The 18,909-nt window shown below is 36.4% G+C and overlaps 3 protein-coding genes across 8 annotated transcripts in view; 1 reads left to right on the top strand and 2 right to left on the bottom strand.

Annotated features, from left to right (window-relative positions):
* ccdc186 (coiled-coil domain-containing protein 186) overlaps window positions 1–6,136 on the bottom strand; it is a 28,030-nt gene extending 21,894 nt beyond the window's left edge. For all 3 annotated transcript variants that reach the window (XM_082152933.1, XM_082152934.1, XM_082152935.1), the window contains exons 1-3: window positions 5,977–6,136; window positions 3,010–3,869; window positions 1,369–1,495 (exon numbers count right to left, since the gene is read on the bottom strand). In XM_082152933.1, the coding sequence (XP_082009059.1) occupies window positions 1,369–1,495; window positions 3,010–3,848 (966 nt within the window). In that variant the 5' untranslated portion in view covers window positions 3,849–3,869; window positions 5,977–6,136. The remainder of the gene's footprint in view (window positions 1–1,368; window positions 1,496–3,009; window positions 3,870–5,976) is intronic.
* Window positions 6,137–6,869: 733 nt separating this feature from the next.
* LOC309485937 (endoplasmic reticulum-Golgi intermediate compartment protein 2) lies at window positions 6,870–11,439 on the bottom strand. Of its 3 annotated transcripts, none has more exons than XM_082152958.1 (14): window positions 11,301–11,439; window positions 10,662–10,786; window positions 10,460–10,568; window positions 10,295–10,341; window positions 10,111–10,178; window positions 9,990–10,030; window positions 9,794–9,895; window positions 9,450–9,545; window positions 9,310–9,365; window positions 9,008–9,109; window positions 8,729–8,826; window positions 8,478–8,640; window positions 7,333–7,412; window positions 6,870–7,233 (listed from the first exon to the last, which is right to left on the bottom strand). In XM_082152958.1, exons 2-14 carry the CDS (start codon window positions 10,765–10,767, stop codon window positions 7,219–7,221), a joined length of 1,083 nt encoding a protein of 360 aa, XP_082009084.1. In that variant the 5' UTR covers window positions 10,768–10,786; window positions 11,301–11,439; the 3' UTR covers window positions 6,870–7,218. The 3 variants fall into 3 exon arrangements, with proteins under 3 accessions (XP_082009084.1, XP_082009085.1, XP_082009086.1); XM_082152959.1 differs by having other exon boundaries at window positions 9,008–9,106; window positions 11,301–11,421; XM_082152960.1 differs by lacking the exon at window positions 11,301–11,439 and having other exon boundaries at window positions 10,460–10,591; window positions 10,662–10,782.
* Window positions 11,440–11,576: 137 nt separating this feature from the next.
* LOC309485927 (tudor domain-containing protein 1-like) overlaps window positions 11,577–18,909 on the top strand; it is a 41,409-nt gene continuing 34,076 nt past the window's right edge. The window contains exons 1-9 of one of the 2 annotated variants that reach the window (XM_082152930.1): window positions 11,577–12,868; window positions 13,874–14,058; window positions 14,148–14,200; window positions 14,451–14,508; window positions 17,615–17,729; window positions 17,829–17,892; window positions 17,978–18,061; window positions 18,133–18,312; window positions 18,495–18,638. In XM_082152930.1, coding sequence (XP_082009056.1) covers window positions 13,890–14,058; window positions 14,148–14,200; window positions 14,451–14,508; window positions 17,615–17,729; window positions 17,829–17,892; window positions 17,978–18,061; window positions 18,133–18,312; window positions 18,495–18,638 — 867 coding nt within the window. In that variant the 5' untranslated portion in view covers window positions 11,577–12,868; window positions 13,874–13,889. Of the gene's footprint in view, window positions 12,869–13,873; window positions 14,059–14,147; window positions 14,201–14,423; window positions 14,509–17,614; window positions 17,730–17,828; window positions 17,893–17,977; window positions 18,062–18,132; window positions 18,313–18,494; window positions 18,639–18,909 lie in introns of both variants that reach the window. The other variant, XM_082152929.1, reaches the window with a different exon arrangement.

Here is an 18,909-nt window from a genome sequence, read left to right as displayed (position 1 = left end):
AAGCAGGAAATGAAATTGTAATCCATGTTGTATATCCATGTTGAGTGCATGGATATACACTACAGTTGTTTAAAAGTTTGGAGTCAGTAAGATTTATTTTTAAAGAAATCAGTACTTTAATTTAGCAAGGGTGCATTAAATTGATCTAAAGAAACCGTAAAGACATTTGTAACATTATAAAAGTGTGCTATTTCAAATAAAAGCTGTTCTTTTGAACTTTCTAGCCATCCAAGAATCCTGAAAAAAGTATCACATTTTACACAAAAATATTAAGCAACACAAGTGTTTTCAACATTGATAAGAAATGTTATTGCACGCTTGAGCACCAAATCAGCATATAAGCATTATTTCTAGAGGATCATGCTTAAAAAATTCAGCTTTGCCATCATCACATAAATAAATTACATTTTTAAAACATATTTAAATAGAAAACAGTTTAATAACGCCAGCTGCGCATTCTCTCTCACTCTCTTCTCTCCGACGGCAAAGTGACACACACATACGCCTCCTGTCACTCACTCCTCTCATTCGCTCCTGTTAAAATAGTGCTTGTATTGTGTATAATTTTAGTAATTCCCGCAGGTTTCACGCTCACACCACTGATCTATAGTGATCTATGGTGATCTATGGAGCGCAATAACCGCCTCTCAAACAGCTTGTGAGTTGCAAGTACCAAATGAGTGGCACAGTTACTGCACAGTCCAATACATACAAAATTATGTCAAAATGCCCGTATTGGCGAGTATTCAGCTAAACACAGGTCAGTCTTGAAACCCAATCAGTTGAGAAAGATAACTCTGTGATAACTTTGTGTAACAGTATATTGGATCTGTGCAGTAGAGAAAAGAGAAAAATCACTCTCTGCTCTTGACTGAATAGCTTATGTAACTAATTGTAAGCATTAATCTATACTTAATTTTTACAATGAAGAATATCCAGTATTATTTTACATTTGATTACCTTAATTTCTGTAGTATTTCTTACCTGAATATACTGTGTGTATGCCCACCAGAAAAACGTAAAGCCGTGTTTATTTCATATCTCTCTCTATTCTATTGCATTAATTTGTGCTGTTGTTTGAAATTTGTTTATTTGTTCTTATTTTATAACGGCCTTTTTACTTGTTTTTTATGAAAATAAAATTTTACATGGAAGAAAAGTATTTTCTTTGAAACAAAATCGGAATATGCAAAAATCGGTATCGGCAGGTCTCACACAAATCAAGAAAATGGCAATCAGTGCATCTCTAGTTGAATTGTGCATGTTTTAACTCATCCTTGTATTCCAATAGTTGGACACACTGATAGCCAGGTTATCCAAAAAAACTAATAAACACATGCACACAAAACAATATATGGTTGCCATTACCTTCTTAATGGTGCAATGATGCTGTTTCTCCGTCTCCATCCTCTTCTTCAGCTCATCCCTCATGCTGTCTTTCTCGGAGCAGATGCCCAGAATCAGCTCCTGATGTTTCTTATTCTCATCAAGTAACCTGAAAAACAGTTACCAGCTGTCACTATCAATGTTAGCACATTGTAATACACTGGAGCTGCTGTACTGTGAAATAATGCTTCTTCTGTTGTGTCCATCTGTCATTTGCTTGTTGTCAGTGAGAAGCATATTTTTACATAAACAGGTGATCTAAACCATATCTAGAACAACAATTAATTGTTTTCAATAAAGTATCAGGCACCAATGTGTCATAACGTAGAAAAGACCATGTGAGAGGGAACAGGTGTCCATGAGCGTCACCGATCAGACAATATTAACAGCAGGTAGGGCAAAGCAAAGCTGTGGACTGGTTCCAATATGAGAGTCAGCCAGATGCCCTTGCAAAAATTAATAAAGGCAGAACAGGAGGGGGTTTTAGAGCAGAAAGGCTCAGGTTGACCACATCATAAAATAATCAATAGCAGCACCACAGCAAAATAAATCATAGTTGTGAGCCTGCAGTGTGAGCTAAATGTCATGAGTTAAACAGGCAATGACCCGTGAAATAAAACAAAGACAATTCTAATGCATGGTCTTCACTGGCTGGATGCAAAAGCATGTATGCCTGGCTACACAGACAAGGCTTAAACCTAGTCCCTGGCTAAAATGCATGTTTGAGCTGTCTTACCTGAAAGCAACTTGCACCGACATATCTTAAAATATGTCAGTCACAGTGCCACTGTTTTGTCTCAAGATGCACGCCAGTAATGTTTAGTTTTTTTCTACAACACATTTATAAAAGCTACTTAAATGCCCTAATTGAACAAAGGTCTAATCCCGGCTTAATCTAAGCCTTGTATGTGAAACCGGGTCATGAAGTTTGATTTATAAACAAATTAATCTTAGTCAGTTCTTTCAACGAATCAGTCAAAAAGACTCACGGACTAAATAATCATTGCTTTGAAACATCCTAACATTCGCACAAGTGCGTGTACTGAAACAACATCTGACTTTTATAATTCAATATGGTTATTCATATAAAAGTAGGCCTAGTTAAAGCCCACCAAAACATTTTTTTATAATAATTTTTTTTATTTTATTTTTATGTAAAAACTGAAAAAAACGGAACAAAAAAAATACATAATTTAATAACTGTTTAATAACTTGTGCACGAATATCCAAATAACGATCAGTTTTAAAATCGTTATATTATAATTATGATAATAATAATAATAATAATGTCTATATATAATCTATTACATATATTTATTATATGAAATACAATTGCTGCAGGTGTCTTTAGAAAAACAAAACAATTTTATAAAAATCTATATAAAACTTTATAAAACTAACTACCCTTGATTATCTGACACTTTTGGCGGGCAAATGGGTACATTTTATTGCTACTCACTGACAATGAAAGATAGTGATGAACGTGAAGAGTAATTTTCATGCAGGTAAGAAAGCCAATTTAAACTAATGATTTACAATCTCATGCTGCTATAAATCTTAACACCAACAGTGGACTATAACCTCCAGTGAGCTGATTGACATAGCTATTAATCAACAGCCTACCTCTTGATGGCTTTCTCCTGTTGGGAGTACTTGTACTGTACACACTTCTCAAATAAAGCCATGGAGTTCTGGTCCTTCTGAAGTCCATTAGGGGGATGTCCCTTTCGGATGCCCTCTGACTGACTGTTCAACAGCTCATCCTCCAGCTCATCCAGTAGAGACTCCTGAGACAGAGAGCGCTGGATCTCAGACATCAGCTTCCTGCTGCAGTCCGTGTCATATGGGTTCATGTTGGAGTTTGATTGAGAGTTTAGGGGTACTGAAACAACATCTGGCAGTTCCTCACCCTGACCAGCTGGTGTAGAAGTCAAAGGAGTTCTGTTAAGTTCTGTTGGCCCGTTGAATGCATCAAACTCTGTGGATGAAAAATCATCTGTCCCATTCAGAACAGATGGAGAAGATTCCTCTACCTCATTCTGAGTCCCACTTTCTGCTTCTGGAACCACCCCTGCTGGTTCCTCAATGCCAGAACATCCGAGTTCTCCATCAAAAACAGCGGGAAGTGATTCTACAACACTGTCGTGGACAGCTAGTGGTGTCCTGGCATCATCAATGGACGCTGTTCCACTGTCACAGCTAGTGTTCCCGTCACCCTGTGCTTGTTCTCCAAGTCCATCCTCTTGCTTAACCTCTGTGTGACCTTCTCTGTCCACACTACCTGAAAGAGTACCATCCAGATCAAGACGGTCCAGCTCATTGTTTTCATCCTGTTCTTTTAAAACAGGTTCACCTTCATTGCTGAGGACATAGGTTGACCCCTCTGGAACCAAGCTGACCTCTGAACTTTGTGAGGGGTCAGAGGCAGGGGTCAGTTCGCTCTGACAATCCAACGGCTCCATGATCTCCTTCAGCTTCTGGCACTGGAAAACAAACCACACACAAGTGACTCACATCATGTACGTGAAACTTTCATGATCAACAATAAGAAGCTACCATAAAACATCTTTATCAAGGGATCACCAGGTCAAATAAAGCAGACACATCAATATGACTATTTTACATTATCAGATTTCCGTCTATCGCCAGGAAATTAGGATGTTGTGTAGCCAACAATTTTTGTGCAAAAACTCTCACAGTCGTCACACCTGCTGTCATGATACTGCCATTAATAGTGTATGGCCAAACCCACACATTTCCATGACTGAGGTGTGGTCCTTCATTTCAAAATAAGGACACGGCTCTCCTTCCACCCGGAGGCAGTTTGTGATGCCAGTATTGTGAAACTAAGATGGCCCGCCTTTCTCACGCCCAATTTGCCTGATACGTCATTGTATTAGAATTCAGTGGCTTCCTGCATTCCCAGCTAAATGCCTTTAGATGACACTGGAGCGGACAAAAGAAAATATTTGGCACTGAGGAAAAAGACACTGATTTTGTGTGATTCACACTAAATGAGTGAAACTGGGTCAGAAACCCATCCAGCAGGATAATCAAGAATGTGTTACAAACAATATTAGGATGAGTCTTACAATATACAGGGCTATTTTGAGAGCTTACTGTGAGAGTTAGCTTGTGTGCGAGAGAGAGAGAGAGAGAGAGAGGAATGGACCTTAACCCAAACACCTTGAGCCCACATGAAGTTTATTTTTTAATCTTGTATTGCAGGTTACAATGGCTCTACCACTTCTTTGAGAAAAAAAAAAGAAAAGAAAAAAAACATTCTATTTTTGTAGGGCCGTTTAAAACGCTGTTTTCTCTCGTTTTTTTTACTTCTAATTTCTCTTAGCTTCTTTAACTCTGGGAGTGTTTCAACAGTTGGGAAATGCAATAGGCTAGACCCATTTTTAAACCGTCAAAACCTTTTCAATAATCTGTCAGTGTTTTTCAAAATTGGTAAGCTAAATGATGGAAAATACTATTTAATATAACCTATGTAACATATTACAAAATGTATTACCACAAAATATATCCAAAAGCTTTGTCAGTGGATAATACACAATTTCTGTTTGAGAAACAAGACTTGTCTGTTGTAGGACATGATGTGCAACATGCCAATAACTCAACTTTAACTTTAAAAGGTCACCAGCTTCTCATGCCTCTCTCCAAGTAGACATTCTTACCTGTCAACTAGCACCAAACTGAAATGTTTGATATTTCAAACTCACAGACACTCAGTAAACATACTTTATAAGGTGTTAAATGGATGCTAAACGACTTCAATCCACTTTTTAGTCAGAACTTTCAGTAGAAACACATTTAGTCTCACACTGAAAAGTTAAGCAATTTCCGACCAACTTCCTTTTTTTCCTCTTTCTTATCTGTGTTTGAAATGTCTTTGTTTCTTTATCTTCAGTCTCACACATCATCATGTTAGTGCATTTCTTCTGTAATTCTACAGGGGAGGATGGACAGTGCTCAGCCCACAAAACCAACCATTGACACATTTTCTCGCACCAAACAAGTTATTTGATCTATAAACAGCATTAAAAGAAGAATACTAGTAAATAAAATCAGTAATGATGATTATGTTATTAATTTTGAGGCGAGTGACAGATGCTGCTGTTTCCACACAGGTGCAGTTAGCTTTAGCACACCGGCTAACCTTTCCAAATATATCACATTCTACGTGTTAATCAGAAAACAACTGCTTTGTCCACACGAATCAAAAGAGATACAGTGTTAATGTAACTAATTATAGAATGGTCAATTATTTAAACACCTACAATACAAAAATACACATGTAATTGTGAATTGTGTGTGTGCTAATCGAGACCTTCATAACATTCTCAGGCTGATCATATGAGTTTTAACCGCTATATTTAATTATAACAAGAAATGTAGCTTGCTATGATGATATGACAAGAGTGTATTTATTAATCTTGTAGATTATAAGTATATAACAACAGTATATCAGCCAGCTGCCACTGAGTTCACCCAATGACTTAACGTTAGCTTTCAAGCTAATTAAATCAACATTGGCTTTTGCAGTTGGGATCTGGATATTTCGGTTTAAAATATGTTACTTACCGGTTATGTTAAATCCATTTAAAATGCCATACACCAGCTGTAGTGATAAATAGTGAGAGTCAAGTCCGTTTAAGTGATCTCCTCCCGAGGTGACACATCAACAATATGGCCCCTGAACGCACAGATAGCGAAGAATTGCGAACACCTAGATGGCCAGCATGCAGTTAACTAGAACGCAGGATCAAATCCCGCCAGCAGGGGGAGCCAAGTGGCCCAAATGACTTTCTGAAGAGTTTCTGAAAGACCACATTCATTTCATTTCAATTTATTTGATCCGAGGGGGTGTTAAAATACTTATATTGGTAAGAAACGTACTGTCAAAAAAAATTAAATACGGGTTCTGGCTGTATGTTCTATTGTAATCTAAACAGAGCCATAAACGGTAAAGACCGGAAGTCACGTAGCCTATGGTTTAAAGGCTCCCTCTTCTACGTTTACTTTGTTTTTGTTGTCGATGCAGCGTAGCGTTTGTTAAATTTCATGGTATTTATAAAGTAAAAAATTTTCATATAACTATAATTTTATATTTTATAATATTAGGCCTATAATAAATATGATAATGCATGCAGAATGTTAACAGCACATTGTTTGGGCAGGATGTGGAATATTTTGTTTTTAAATAAGATATAGAAAATAAAGTTTGACATTTTTTGTCCAATTAATCAAAGAAATAATTATCAAATTGAATTATCAGTTTATCAAATGTTTCAGCCATAATAAATTCTGAGAACATACTGCATAAAATAAGTACATCTAATTTTGATGTCTTTAAAATGTATTATATATGTATATTGGCCAACGACCACCTTCATAAAGTTAACAGGGTAGGACAGTTCTACAGTTTAATTTGACATTACAAGGCTTATGCATAAAGTCATGAAACTACAAGGTGCTTCTTTGAAAGAGAATTTAATTCTGACATGTGTAAAATAAAATATCCACTGTTCATTTATTACTTACTAACACAAAATCATGGTAACAGAGTTGGCATTTTTAGATTGTCTGACAAACATTACAAAAATTACTAAGTAATTAACAATGGGAGATTTTAACTTGTCTTTGTCCACTTATTGAAAGAATGATTATGTAATTATGAAAAATGAAAAGTATATAAACATATGGAATTGCATTTGGGTGGAGGCCTATATAAGATAATCTGTGCTGGTTTCTGCTATCCAGGGCCGATGTATGCTTCTCATTTGTCACTTTGGATAAAGGCCTCTGTAAATGTTCCAGGCTGTCCTAATCAGGCAAAACCTTGAAAAACACAGAACCCAATTAGTCAGATCAGTTGTACTTTGTCCTACTTTTTCAAGAGAGAGTCATGCATTGTGACTTCTAAATGTAGTGGCTCACCTCCTTGGACTGATTTGCACCAAGTTTAAAACGACAGCAGATAATGTCAACAAAATACCCAATCAATCTGTGAAGCAGGTCTGTGTCAAGAAGAAGAAAAGTCTATGAATGTTTGGCTATGATTTGTCATGCTGCTGCTGCTCATGGTCACAAGAGTCCTTGCATGCTCACATTAATAATACATTTTGTGAGCTTGATAATTAGTTGGATAATACTGAAAACGACTTTACAATAAAAAATAAAAAATATAACTTGCCTTAAAGGGATAGTTCACTTTGAAATGAATTTTTGGTATGTTTTAGCTTACCTCAAGGGCATCCAAGATGTAGGTGTCTTTTTTTCCGCAGTAGTTTCAATTTTGATATTTTTAGGTCAAACCGTTCTTGTCTGTCAGTCATATAATGCAGGTCGATGGTCACTGTCTCAAAGAGCATGCACAGAGTCCAAATTAAAACAATTCCCCGTCGTCCAAATGAAACAATTCCCCATCGTAAGTACACATTGATGGCCTAAGACACGAAACGAGCGGTTTGTGTGGGAAAACGAACAGTATTTATATTGTTTTCACCTCTTATACACAGCCATGTCGAAGTGATCTGATCTGACGTGTACGCAGACTGGTGCATAGATATATACACACTAGATGTCGCCTTGTCTACGGCAGTTCATTGGAACGAATGTCTTTAAGGCGACATCTAGTGTATATATCTATGCACCAGTCTGCATACACGTCAGATCAGATCACTCGGACATGTCTGCGTATAAGAGGTAAAAACAATATAAATACTGTTCGTTTTCTCACACAAACCGCTCGTTTCGTGTCTTAGGCCATCAATGTGTACTTACGATGGGGAATTGTTTCATTTGGACGACGGGGAATTGTTTTAATTTGGACTCTGTGCATGCTCTTTGAGACAGTGACCATCGACCTGCATTATATGACTGACAGACAAGAACGGTTTGACCTAAAAATATCAAAATTGAAACTACTGCGGAAAAAAAGACACCTACATCTTGGATGCCCTTGAGGTAAGCTAAAACATACCAAAAATTAATTTCAAAGTGAACTATCCCTTTAAACAGTAAAAATATTTACTATAATTGATTTAGACTTATATTTAGATTGTGTAGTGTGTGAAAGTTACCTGAAGTTGAAAAGATTCCCCCAACGATGCCACACAATCTCACAAGAAACACAGAGAGAGGCATATGCTCCTCGCTCACCCTCACCATTAATGGACTCAGTTTATACTTAACAAAGATCCCAGATACACCATGGCTGCCTTTCTCATGGCTTACAACCCGCTCCTGTATGACAGGGCAACATGATCAACAGTCAGCAACACACACTTTCACACAGATACACATGCATGCACAGGGCACACATATAACCTACCCTTTCTGTAACAGAAAACTGGTGCATGTCCACTGAAACATTTGATGTGTGCAGCTTGGTGGGAACAATTGTGATAAAATACTGAAACAGCATCTTTTCTGAAAACACAGATTAAGAACACAGTCTTACAACTGCTGGAACTGTACTGCATGTAGACAGAGGCATTCTCTAATTATTTACATCTATATTTAAATGTGTTTTGCATACATCATGTCTCTGACTCTATGCTGTGCTGTGAGTTGTATTTGACAAACATTGAACTATAAGAAAAAGACATACGCTCTAATGTAATTTTTTCCGTGCCATCAAGGGGATTGATGTGTCCAGGAACATCGTTTCCAAAAGACAAATAATCTATTCGATGTGAGAAGTTATATACTGCTGGAAAAAATGAGAGATAATTATGAATACAGGGATTGCAAAGTGTGAGCCCTCCATCTAGAGGATCTCTAAAGAATTACATGAATTTTCAATTTGAAGGTACTGACACTTCTTTAAAAATTGACAACCACATAATTGAAATTGCACAATATTTCTCTAAAACGATTACAATGATATTTTGATGAGTAAGTAAAACGTACCTTCGTTTTTGATTAATGAAGCAAAATGGGCATGACCTTTGCTGGTTTCAATTGGTCTGAGGACAGAATCAACAAATCATTTCATGCAGAAGACATGTTTAAAAGCAGCAGTATTTCTGTTGCTAAAAGTGTATACTTACTTGCCTAGTGTGATATGGAAGTTCCCTGCCACTTTACTGACATAGATTTGTCCATGTATCCTACATGCATTCTGGGATTCAGATTCAGAATCATTTCTGTGCCAAGAAAAAAAACAAAACAGAAACAGTGCATGATTAATGAATTGTTTGTAAGGGAAAAGCTTAAGATCTATCATGTCTAATGAAATCCTGAATACAATTTAAAGTAATGTCTTTCTGTTATGTGGATTTAAATAATACCAAGGTCGTTTACCTAAAATATGATTACATTTCATTGCATCAGCATGTACTTTATTGCATCAGCACTGGACTTAATATTTTTGCAATTAATTAAGCAGAAGTACCCTGGAAGTGGGTCAGAAAAGTATCCTTTCAACGCTGATTTAAAGAGTACGTCTTGAAGTGAACGCTCTTCCCTCAGTCTGTTTTGAATCTGCTGTAATATCCTTAGATACAATAATCAGAGATGAAGACTTATAATGCACACACATGTTTGGACAACTGTGCATTTAAGTGATAACTGACAAACATTGTACATACTGATACCACATTTGTCTCTGTGGAGAGGGCTCGAAGCTAACCTGAAAAACAAAATCATAAAACAGTTGCTATTGACAGTTAATGAAATCTGAAATGCAGTGGATGGTTTGCAGTTACTTACAGGATCATATTTAAGTTCCTTTGATGCAATGACAGTGCCAGCAATATCCAACACATCTGCACCCACCCCTAGACAAGAATATGGTTTTAAAACCTTAGATACGTTGATTGATTCAGAATAATGAATACAGTCTGGCCATAAAACGTTTTGAAAAACAATTCCAGTGCATAACAGATGCACTTACTTTCACATTTCATGGCAACTGTGATGTCAATTTTTATCTTCAATTTACTGCCAAAAATCAAAAACAACAACAAAACAAAGTTAGGTCAGGTTCTATAATTTCTTTAAATATGTATTAGAAAAATCTCAATAAATATATAACTGTAAACATGCAAAAAATACACACCTGGTAAAATCTGTGTCTACTTCGTAGTCATATTTTATCCATGAGTCCTGGTACACAAGATACTCTGATATGGCCAGAAGTGCCATGAGGATGAAAACAATCAGTGACACTGGAGAAGACAACCAAGAAGTCCTAATCAGAAACAGGTAACATTACAGGTAATAACTACTGTAATATTCAAACAGCAAATGTCAAAATTCACCTGTGCCTCCAAAAGCTGATGTTTCAACATAGCTCTCTGGAACTTTAGGAAAGGCGTCTAGTTCTTTCACTATATCAATAGTGTTTCTTCTGTTCAGTCTTTTCATTGTAGTGATGTCAGTAGTCCTGTACTTGCAAAAACATGACTTTATGTATAGGGTAAAGAGTTTAACTAAGATATCACCATATTTCCCAAGGTGATTTATCACAGTAAACGACCTTTATTAAAGATCTATTTTACCCCCGGTTTCACAGACAAGGCTTAAGCCTCAGACTAAAATGCATGTTTGAGCAGTTTTAACTAAAAGCAACTTGCCCTGACATATCTTAAAATATGTCAGTGCCATTGATTTGTCTCAAGATGCACACCAGTAATGTTATTTTTTCTAAGGCACGTTTATAAAAACGATGTAAATACCCTGGCTTAAACTAAGCCCTGTCTGTGAAACCGGGCCGTAGTGCCTGTCTTTCTAACTTACTGTACAAAAGCAAACAGCTAAATAGGATCATTCTTCCTGTTCACTCAACTGAACTAACTGTGCTATATTTGACTTAATTTCAACACAATCAACTCTAAAAATCAAACTGACATTAAGTCACAACAAGACTAATGCAAATGTAGATTAAATCTATATCTTACCTTTTCCCTAAACACCTTTAAAACCAGGTTTTAAACACTTTCCAATGGGACCGTCCATTTACTTCCATCCAAATATGCTGTTTTGCAACCACTGCCGCATAGTGGAACAGCTGGTTTTTCCGGCTAAACAAAAAAGAACATGGTTTCCGCAGCACAAAAGTGGAGTGACAGAACTGAAATACCTTAGCCTGATACATCCCTTGTTATGTTATTATGCTGTGTAAACTGACAGGTTTTGTAATATCATGGCAGAAGCTTTAGCCAGAACCCAGTTGGCAATTCAATGACAGTAATATCTTTTGACACTTAAATTTTTTATATAATGTATTCACAAGCACACATGGGAAAAACACAGAAAAAACAAAACACAACCACATCCAACATAAGCGAGAACAAAGAACCAAGTGAAATAAAGGCTTAAATACACAGGGCAAACAAAGGGAGCTAAATGAAACAGGTGAAACTAATCAGTAACTATGGAAACAAACTGTCACACACTGACTATGGGCTGCATCTCAAAAATTAGGCAGCTGACTTGTTGCCTCGCTGCCTTATAGGCAACAACTCTGCAGGCAGCATTTGCGCAAGAAAGTACCTCACAAAACTGATTTTGGGCAGACTTCTGAGGCAACGTAACAATTTAATGATCTACAGCAAAACAGAGAGAGCTTTGGTGAGAACTAAACAAATATTTAATTACTACAGTAGTAATTTCTTGCTAGAAATGACATTAGAAGTGGAAAACGTTGGTCAAAAACATACATTTACACACAAATTGGTCAGCAACCACAACTTTCAAACACCATCTTTTTTTTTCTTGATCAACTGTCTGTCACTGAATGGAACGCAGGGATATTAAAAGCAGTGACGGATACATTTTCTGCTTCCTTCAAAAATCGATGAGATGAAGGTATCTCAGTAGACAGGAATTGAAGCTATTGGATTCTGACGGGCCTTGATGCCTTCACCGGAATGAGTCATCCAAAGGCAGCATGTTAAAGTTTTTGGATGCACCCTAAGGCCAACTTACAATGACAGGGAACAGGAACAGAACAGAACCAACCCAAACCAAAACAGAATGATATGTATGTGACAGTAAGTGGAAACTTAATTTGTTCCCCCAGTTCAGATATTCATTTTATCAATATATTTAAACATTGAAGAGGGGAGAAGAACAGCAAAACAAATAAGACTCTTTACAGCATTCAATCTTTATGTATTTTTACAATTTAATTTATTTAGAGACTTTCGTTTTAAAATGTAAACACATGTTTTATATTGAACTTTTAGTTTGAATTTCATTCTAATAAATTTACTTTTTATCTTAATCCACCATGTATATTACTGTAACTGTTTTTTTTTTTCGTGTCTATATCTGAAAATTGTAATGTAGATTTTGCCTTTAAATAAAGCATCGCTACAAAATATGTTACCTTGCATTTACTTTATATGCATGCTAGTCAATGTGAAAAGCAGAAGGTTTCTAAATCACGTGAAGTCCTTAGGTCGCAGAGGTCGTTCAATTGCGCATGCGCATAAACTCCCTAAAACACGAGGTGGTGTCAAGGGTAAGAACATCTCTATCTTTCATCTCTGCAATAATACATTTGTGAAAGTTGTTACGTACTTGTATTTATTAAATTTACACTTATTAAGTTGTCTTACCTAACATGTATAACAAGGGGAAGGGTATACTTAAATAGAAAACTTGCCCTGTCGATTAATCTAGCAGGCCACGTGTAAACAGCTCTGCGTCATTCTCAGAATCAACACTGACATTATTATTATATTCACTACACTGAGTTTTGAAGTTAGGTCAGGGAATATTACTTCAGTTCAGTTCACTTTTATAGAAAAGGGAAGCATTATCAGCATGTATCAGGCCTGAAACCAACCTTTTGCACACCTGCTGATGCACGGGCAAAAAAAATGTATTATAAAAAAATACTTTTTACCACAGGCAGTTCTGACACCAACCTTTTAGATACCAGTTAAAATTCGCAATTTTCAGGTACAGAAATGTAATAAAGTGATTCAATGTAAAATAACACTGCATTGTCGTATAAATTAAACCTAACCGGTATAAAAGTTACAATAGGCAAGTCAAGAGCAGTGAGTGAGGGATTTTGTTGGAATGGTACTTTTGTTGTTTGAGTAACATTAAGGACGTTTTCAAGCTCAAGAAGTGAAAAAAAGCTCAATGCAATATTCACGCGCTGTGTGAGACGCGGGGATCTTGGCGCGCGCTTCGGATGTTTGCGCACAGATAACTTTCCACACAGCGAGTAATGCGAATTCTTGCACTTAAATATTTCAATTGACATGGCTTAAACTTTCGTAACTTGCAGCACTGGCCTGTCAACTGTCCCGAGCCTCGTTCATGTTCTCAGTCACAACATTGCATGCCTTGAATAATACTCTTATCATTCCACACACACACACACACACACACACACACACACACACACACACACACACACACACACACACACACACACACACACACACACACACACACACACACACACAAACTCATAATACTAACTAATAGTGTATATTATTTTACCTCACAGTGAAACCAAGGGAAGAATGAATCGATCTTTCACTCAGACTTTGGTGAGACCCAATCTCCCTTTGAGGAGACCTGCGACTGGACCGAGTTCACTTAGTCCTAGAGGACCACTTAGTCCTAGAGGACCAGCACCAGCAATCCAGGACCTCGCTCAAGAAAATCTTCTAGCGAGTGATGTTCTAGATGGTATTGGTTAAATGTTTTTGAGCATTTTGTCATTGACTCTTGGAAAAAAAACAAACAATCTTGATCATTTTCTGTTTCCACTTCTTTAGATCCTAAAAGTGATGCTGTCAGAAAGGAGAATGCAATTTCTGCAAAAAACAATGTATGTATGTGATAATGTATAATATGTGATTAAATATGTTTCTTTTCAAGTTTTTTTTTTTTTAAAGCCAAACACTATTCTTATTATGCTAATAACATTGTTTGTTTAGCTATGTAGATATATTTGTAATATTTTCCTCTTGAGACTTTAACCAGAGATCAGACAGCTTTGATAATTTTCTGCAGTAGTATCAATATTTAAAGCGTTTAACTTTTTTCCACAGTGTGAAGATTTCTTGTCTTCCCCACAGACAGCAGGGTCCATGCTGGGCCCACTGGTAAAGTTGTGCAATTACTGCAGTCACCAGGGTAGGTTACTTTGCTTGATTTCAGTCAGTGTTCAACTTGCTCGCTCTTTGTTTGGTATAACTAGCATTTTAAAATAACAACGACTCTGAAATCTGATGGATGAGTCATATTTAAAGACATGATAAAATAGGCAACATTAACACTTTTTTTTTTTTTGGTCACTCTATACAAACATGCATGCGTGGATCACTTTTGAAGGAAAATTACTTAAAGGGTTAGTTCACCCAAAAGTGAAAATTCTGTCAGTAATTACTCAGCCTCATGTTGTTCCAACCCCGGAAGACTTTCTTTCATCTTCGGAACACAAATTAAGATAATTTTGATGAAATCTGAGAGCTGTCTCACTGCTTCATAGGCTGCTAAGTAACTGCATCTGCCATCCCAGAAAAGTTAGTAAAGACGTCGTTAAAATAGTCCAAGTGACTGCTGTGGCTCAGCCTTAAGTTTATCAAGCAACGAGAATACTTTTTGTGCGAAAACCCCCCCAAAAATAACAACTTTATTCCACTATTCATTTTTTTTCCCATGTGGGCCCCTGAGTGAGTTCACGAGAGCGCCACGACATATGTGCGAGATTGAACCATCTGCGTCATCTTCTCAGTTCTCGCGCATGCGTCGTGGCGCTCTCTTTTTGCGCACAAAAAGTATTCTCGTCGCTTGATAAACTTAAGGTTGAGTTACTTGGACTATTTTAACGATGTCTTTAACTTTTCTGGGATGGCAGATATCGATTACCTAACAGCCTATGAATGAGTGAGTCAGCTCTCAGATTTCATCAAAAATATCTTAATTTGTTTTCTGAAGATGAACGAAAGTCTTATGGGGTTGGAACAACATGAGGGTGAGTAATAACTGACAGAATTTTCATTTTCGTTGCACTAACCCTTTAAAATATTTTTTCATATTTGTTCCAAATTTAGTTGATGCTTAAAACAAGAGAAATCTGTCAGTGGGTTAAAAAAAAAACACTTGTTTACCTCATTAACAGATTTTTTTTTTTCTTGTTTAAAATATAACACTTCATTTTGATAAATTATTCAGAAAACAATACTTAATATCATTTTAGGATTAAAGATATTTGTAGTGGAAAACAAGACAGAAATACTAAGAAGTTTTTTGTTTTTTTGTAGTCTGCATGTAAAACAATGTCTGTTTCTATTGGCCACTGTATGTAAGCCATCTACTATATTGGAAATGTCAAAGCCGGTTCGTGACCATTCGAGAGCAGGTTGACTGAGCACTAAAAACATTAAAGGGATAGTTCACTTTGAAATACATTTTTGGTATGTTTTAGCTTACCTCAAGGGCATCCAAGATGTAGGTGTCTTTTTTTCCGCAGTAGTTTCAATTTTGATATTTTTAGGTCAAACCGTTCTTGTCTGTCAGTCATATAATGCAGGTCTATGGTCATTATCTCAAAGAGCATGCACAGAGTCCAAATTAAAACAATTCCCTGTCGTCCAAATTAAACAATTCCCCATCGTAAGTACACATTGATGGCCTAAGACACGAAACGAGCGGTTTGTGTGAGAAAACGAACAGTATTTATATATTTTTACCTCTTATACACAGCCATGTCGAAGTGATCTGACGTGTATGCAGACTGGTGCATAGATATATACACACTAGATGTCGCCTTGTCTACGGCAGTTCATTGGAACGAATGTCTTTAAGGCGACATCTAGTGTATATCTATGCACCAGTCTGCATACATGTCAGATCACTTCGACATGGCTGTGTATAAGAGGTAAAAACGATAAAAATACTGTTCGTTTTCTCACACAAACCGCTCGTTTCGTGTCTTAGGCCATCAATGTGTACTTACGATGGGGAATTGTTTAATTTGGACGACACGGAATTGTTTTAATTTGTATTCTGTGCATGCTCTTTGAGATAATGACCATAGACCTGCATTATATGACTGACAGACAAGAACGGTTTGACCTAAAAATATCAAAATTGAAACTACTGCGGAAAAAAAGACACCTACATCTTGGATGCCCTTGAGGTAAGCTAAAACATACCAAAAATTAATTTCAAAGTGAACTATCCCTTTAAGTATCATAGTAAAAACCTGTAATATTGAGTTAATGCATATAAAACACAAACCAACACATTCTCACCTGTGAAGGGTTATACCATTTCTTTCGTGAATGTAATTTTAGGCAGTTTCATAACCAGAAGCTGAATATTGTGGCATAATTGATTCTTGATGTGAGTAGTTGGACACTTTAAAAACTGCTCATCCTTTAGTGGACTGCATCTTAACAAAAGTGGATTATCTACTAAATCAGTTCTTCAGTATTATCTTTTGCTGGGTTCCAGGACATGTTGGTCTTTCAGGAAATGAACGAGCTGATGCAGCTGCTAAGGATGCTCTTAATCAGGAAGTTGATGAATGTCAAATTCCTCCTTCAGATATGAGACCGATTATTAATCGATATATATTTTAAAAAAGTGGCAAGAAGAGTGGAATATGTACAAGAATAATAAATTGTATGGAACTAATCCGAAAATTACAAACAGACTATTTATTAATCTTTTTTAAAACTAGACTTGATCAAGTTGTCTACACTAGATGTCGTATGGGTCACACAAGTTTGACCCATGCTTTTTTGCATAAGGGTGAAGACCCAACTCTATGCATGTTTTGTAAAATTCCCTTATCTGTTAAACATATTTTATTGGATTGTCCTGGACTTATTACAAGCAGAATGCTCTTTTATGAAGTTATTTCACTTAAGGACATATTTAATGAGATTATGCCTTAAAAGGTTTTGGATTTTTTTATCATATGTTAATTTAAAAAATCTTACACAATATGACTTGCTGTGTTTGTTTTTTTTTTTTTTTTTTTTAAATTGTATTTCTGATATTTGTATTTTTGTAATTGAATTTTTGCCATGAAAATAGCTTTGAATGCTGATATGGCATTAAATAAAATAATCTGAATCTGATGTGAGTGGCGCTACGCTGACCGTTTCAAGATGGCGTATACATATTTATGTTCCTGCCCATTGATGGTGTGTTGCAAACATGTCTTGGCTGGCTTTGATCAGCAAGAATGAGTTGGTCATTTACTAGTGATTTCTTGTACCCTATTTAGGAAACTTCAGGTGCACTCGTTGTAAAAAAACATGCTACTGTTCTGTAGCTTGTCAGAGTCAGGATTGGAAAGCTCATCGACATGTCTGCAAACCTAGCTTTCCAGAGGCTACCAGGTACTAGATGTTCTCTGGATATCAGTGTTGTTTGCATGTTATTTTGGAAGCACGATGTGAATTGTCCTTTTTTCATACTTTTTTATTTTTTTAAATCAGTGAGAAAATTAAGGAATCCACAGCCATGCCATCTGGAAATGAACTTGGTGGCCTTCAAGCTAAGGTACTCCGAGGTTGCTATAGGTACTTACACTTGCAGTAGTTAGTTATTCCATCTAATTTCTTTAGGAAATTATCATCTTTTACAGGAGATCTGTGTTGACCTAAAGCCAAAGGGAATGTATCGTCGTGATTTGCGCAAGAACAATGTTTCTAAAGGAGCTGAGATACAGGTACTTTTCATTAGGCCTATATTGCTTTATTCTCTATAGACTCTCTGCCTCATAGACCATCTTTTTTTCAGGGTACAGTGATTGACCTGAGGAACCCTGGGATGTTCTCCATCCACCTACAGTCAATCGAGATGATGGAGTCCCTGAAAAACATCACTGCAGAGCTCCAGAAGGCCTATAGCACTTCATTTGCTCCTGAATACAAGCCTGAAATTGGGGAGCTCTGTGCTGTTAAATTTTCACTTGATCGGGTGAGGCAAATAATTACATTTTAATTAAATTCGTCAGAGAACCAGAGTGATTAGAATTTCTGTGAAATATGCATTGATGTCTTAAATCAGTGCAGTGCGTAACAGATCAAGTTTGTTTAATCTTAAAGCGTTGACTAGTGAGTGTTGTTGTGCTCAGTTTGGTCTTTTTCATGCTGATTTAGAACTGGTATCGAGCTGAGGTTCAGTCAGTTGATGTGGCCCACAAAACTGCTAGTGTAATTTACATCGACTTTGGGAATGAGGAGAATGTTACACTTGACAACATAAGGCCTCTCTCTGACAATATTGATGCTGCACCACCATTTGTAAGTTACATCTCCATTACATAATAATATTGTTATTATTAATTATACTATTAATTCCATATTTTTAGTTTTATTATTGTTGATTCCATTTATATATGAATGTGAGTGTATATGTATATTAGGGCTGAGAGAAAAAAATCGATTCACCTAACTATCGCAATTTATTTTGTTTACGATTTTAAAATAGATTTTTTTTTTATTCCAGAATCGTTATTAATTCAAATGAAATTGCTTTATTTTTGTCCTTGCTTATAGATGAGGTTGCCAGAAG

Source organism: Leuciscus leuciscus (assembly GCF_965113295.1).
Source record: "Leuciscus leuciscus genome assembly, chromosome: 21".
In the NCBI taxonomy this organism is placed as follows: Eukaryota; Metazoa; Chordata; class Actinopteri; order Cypriniformes; family Leuciscidae; genus Leuciscus; species Leuciscus leuciscus.
Note: the sequence above shows the minus strand (reverse complement) of the source record. Positions and strands in the feature narration are given on the sequence as shown.

What these genes read in the sequence shown, in the direction of transcription:
- LOC309485937 (XM_082152958.1), bottom strand. Translation starts at nt 10,767, where the DNA reads ATGAAAAGACTGAACAGAAGAAACACTATTGATATAGTGAAAGAACTA. An exon ending in AGTTGCCATGAAATGTGAAA is followed by an intron (nt 10,179 to 10,294) that starts GTAAGTGCATCT and finishes ATTCTTGTCTAG; the next exon opens with GGGTGGGTGCAGATGTGTTG. An exon ending in TTCATTAATCAAAAACGAAG is followed by an intron (nt 9,110 to 9,309) that starts GTACGTTTTACT and finishes CATTTTTTCCAG; the next exon opens with CAGTATATAACTTCTCACAT.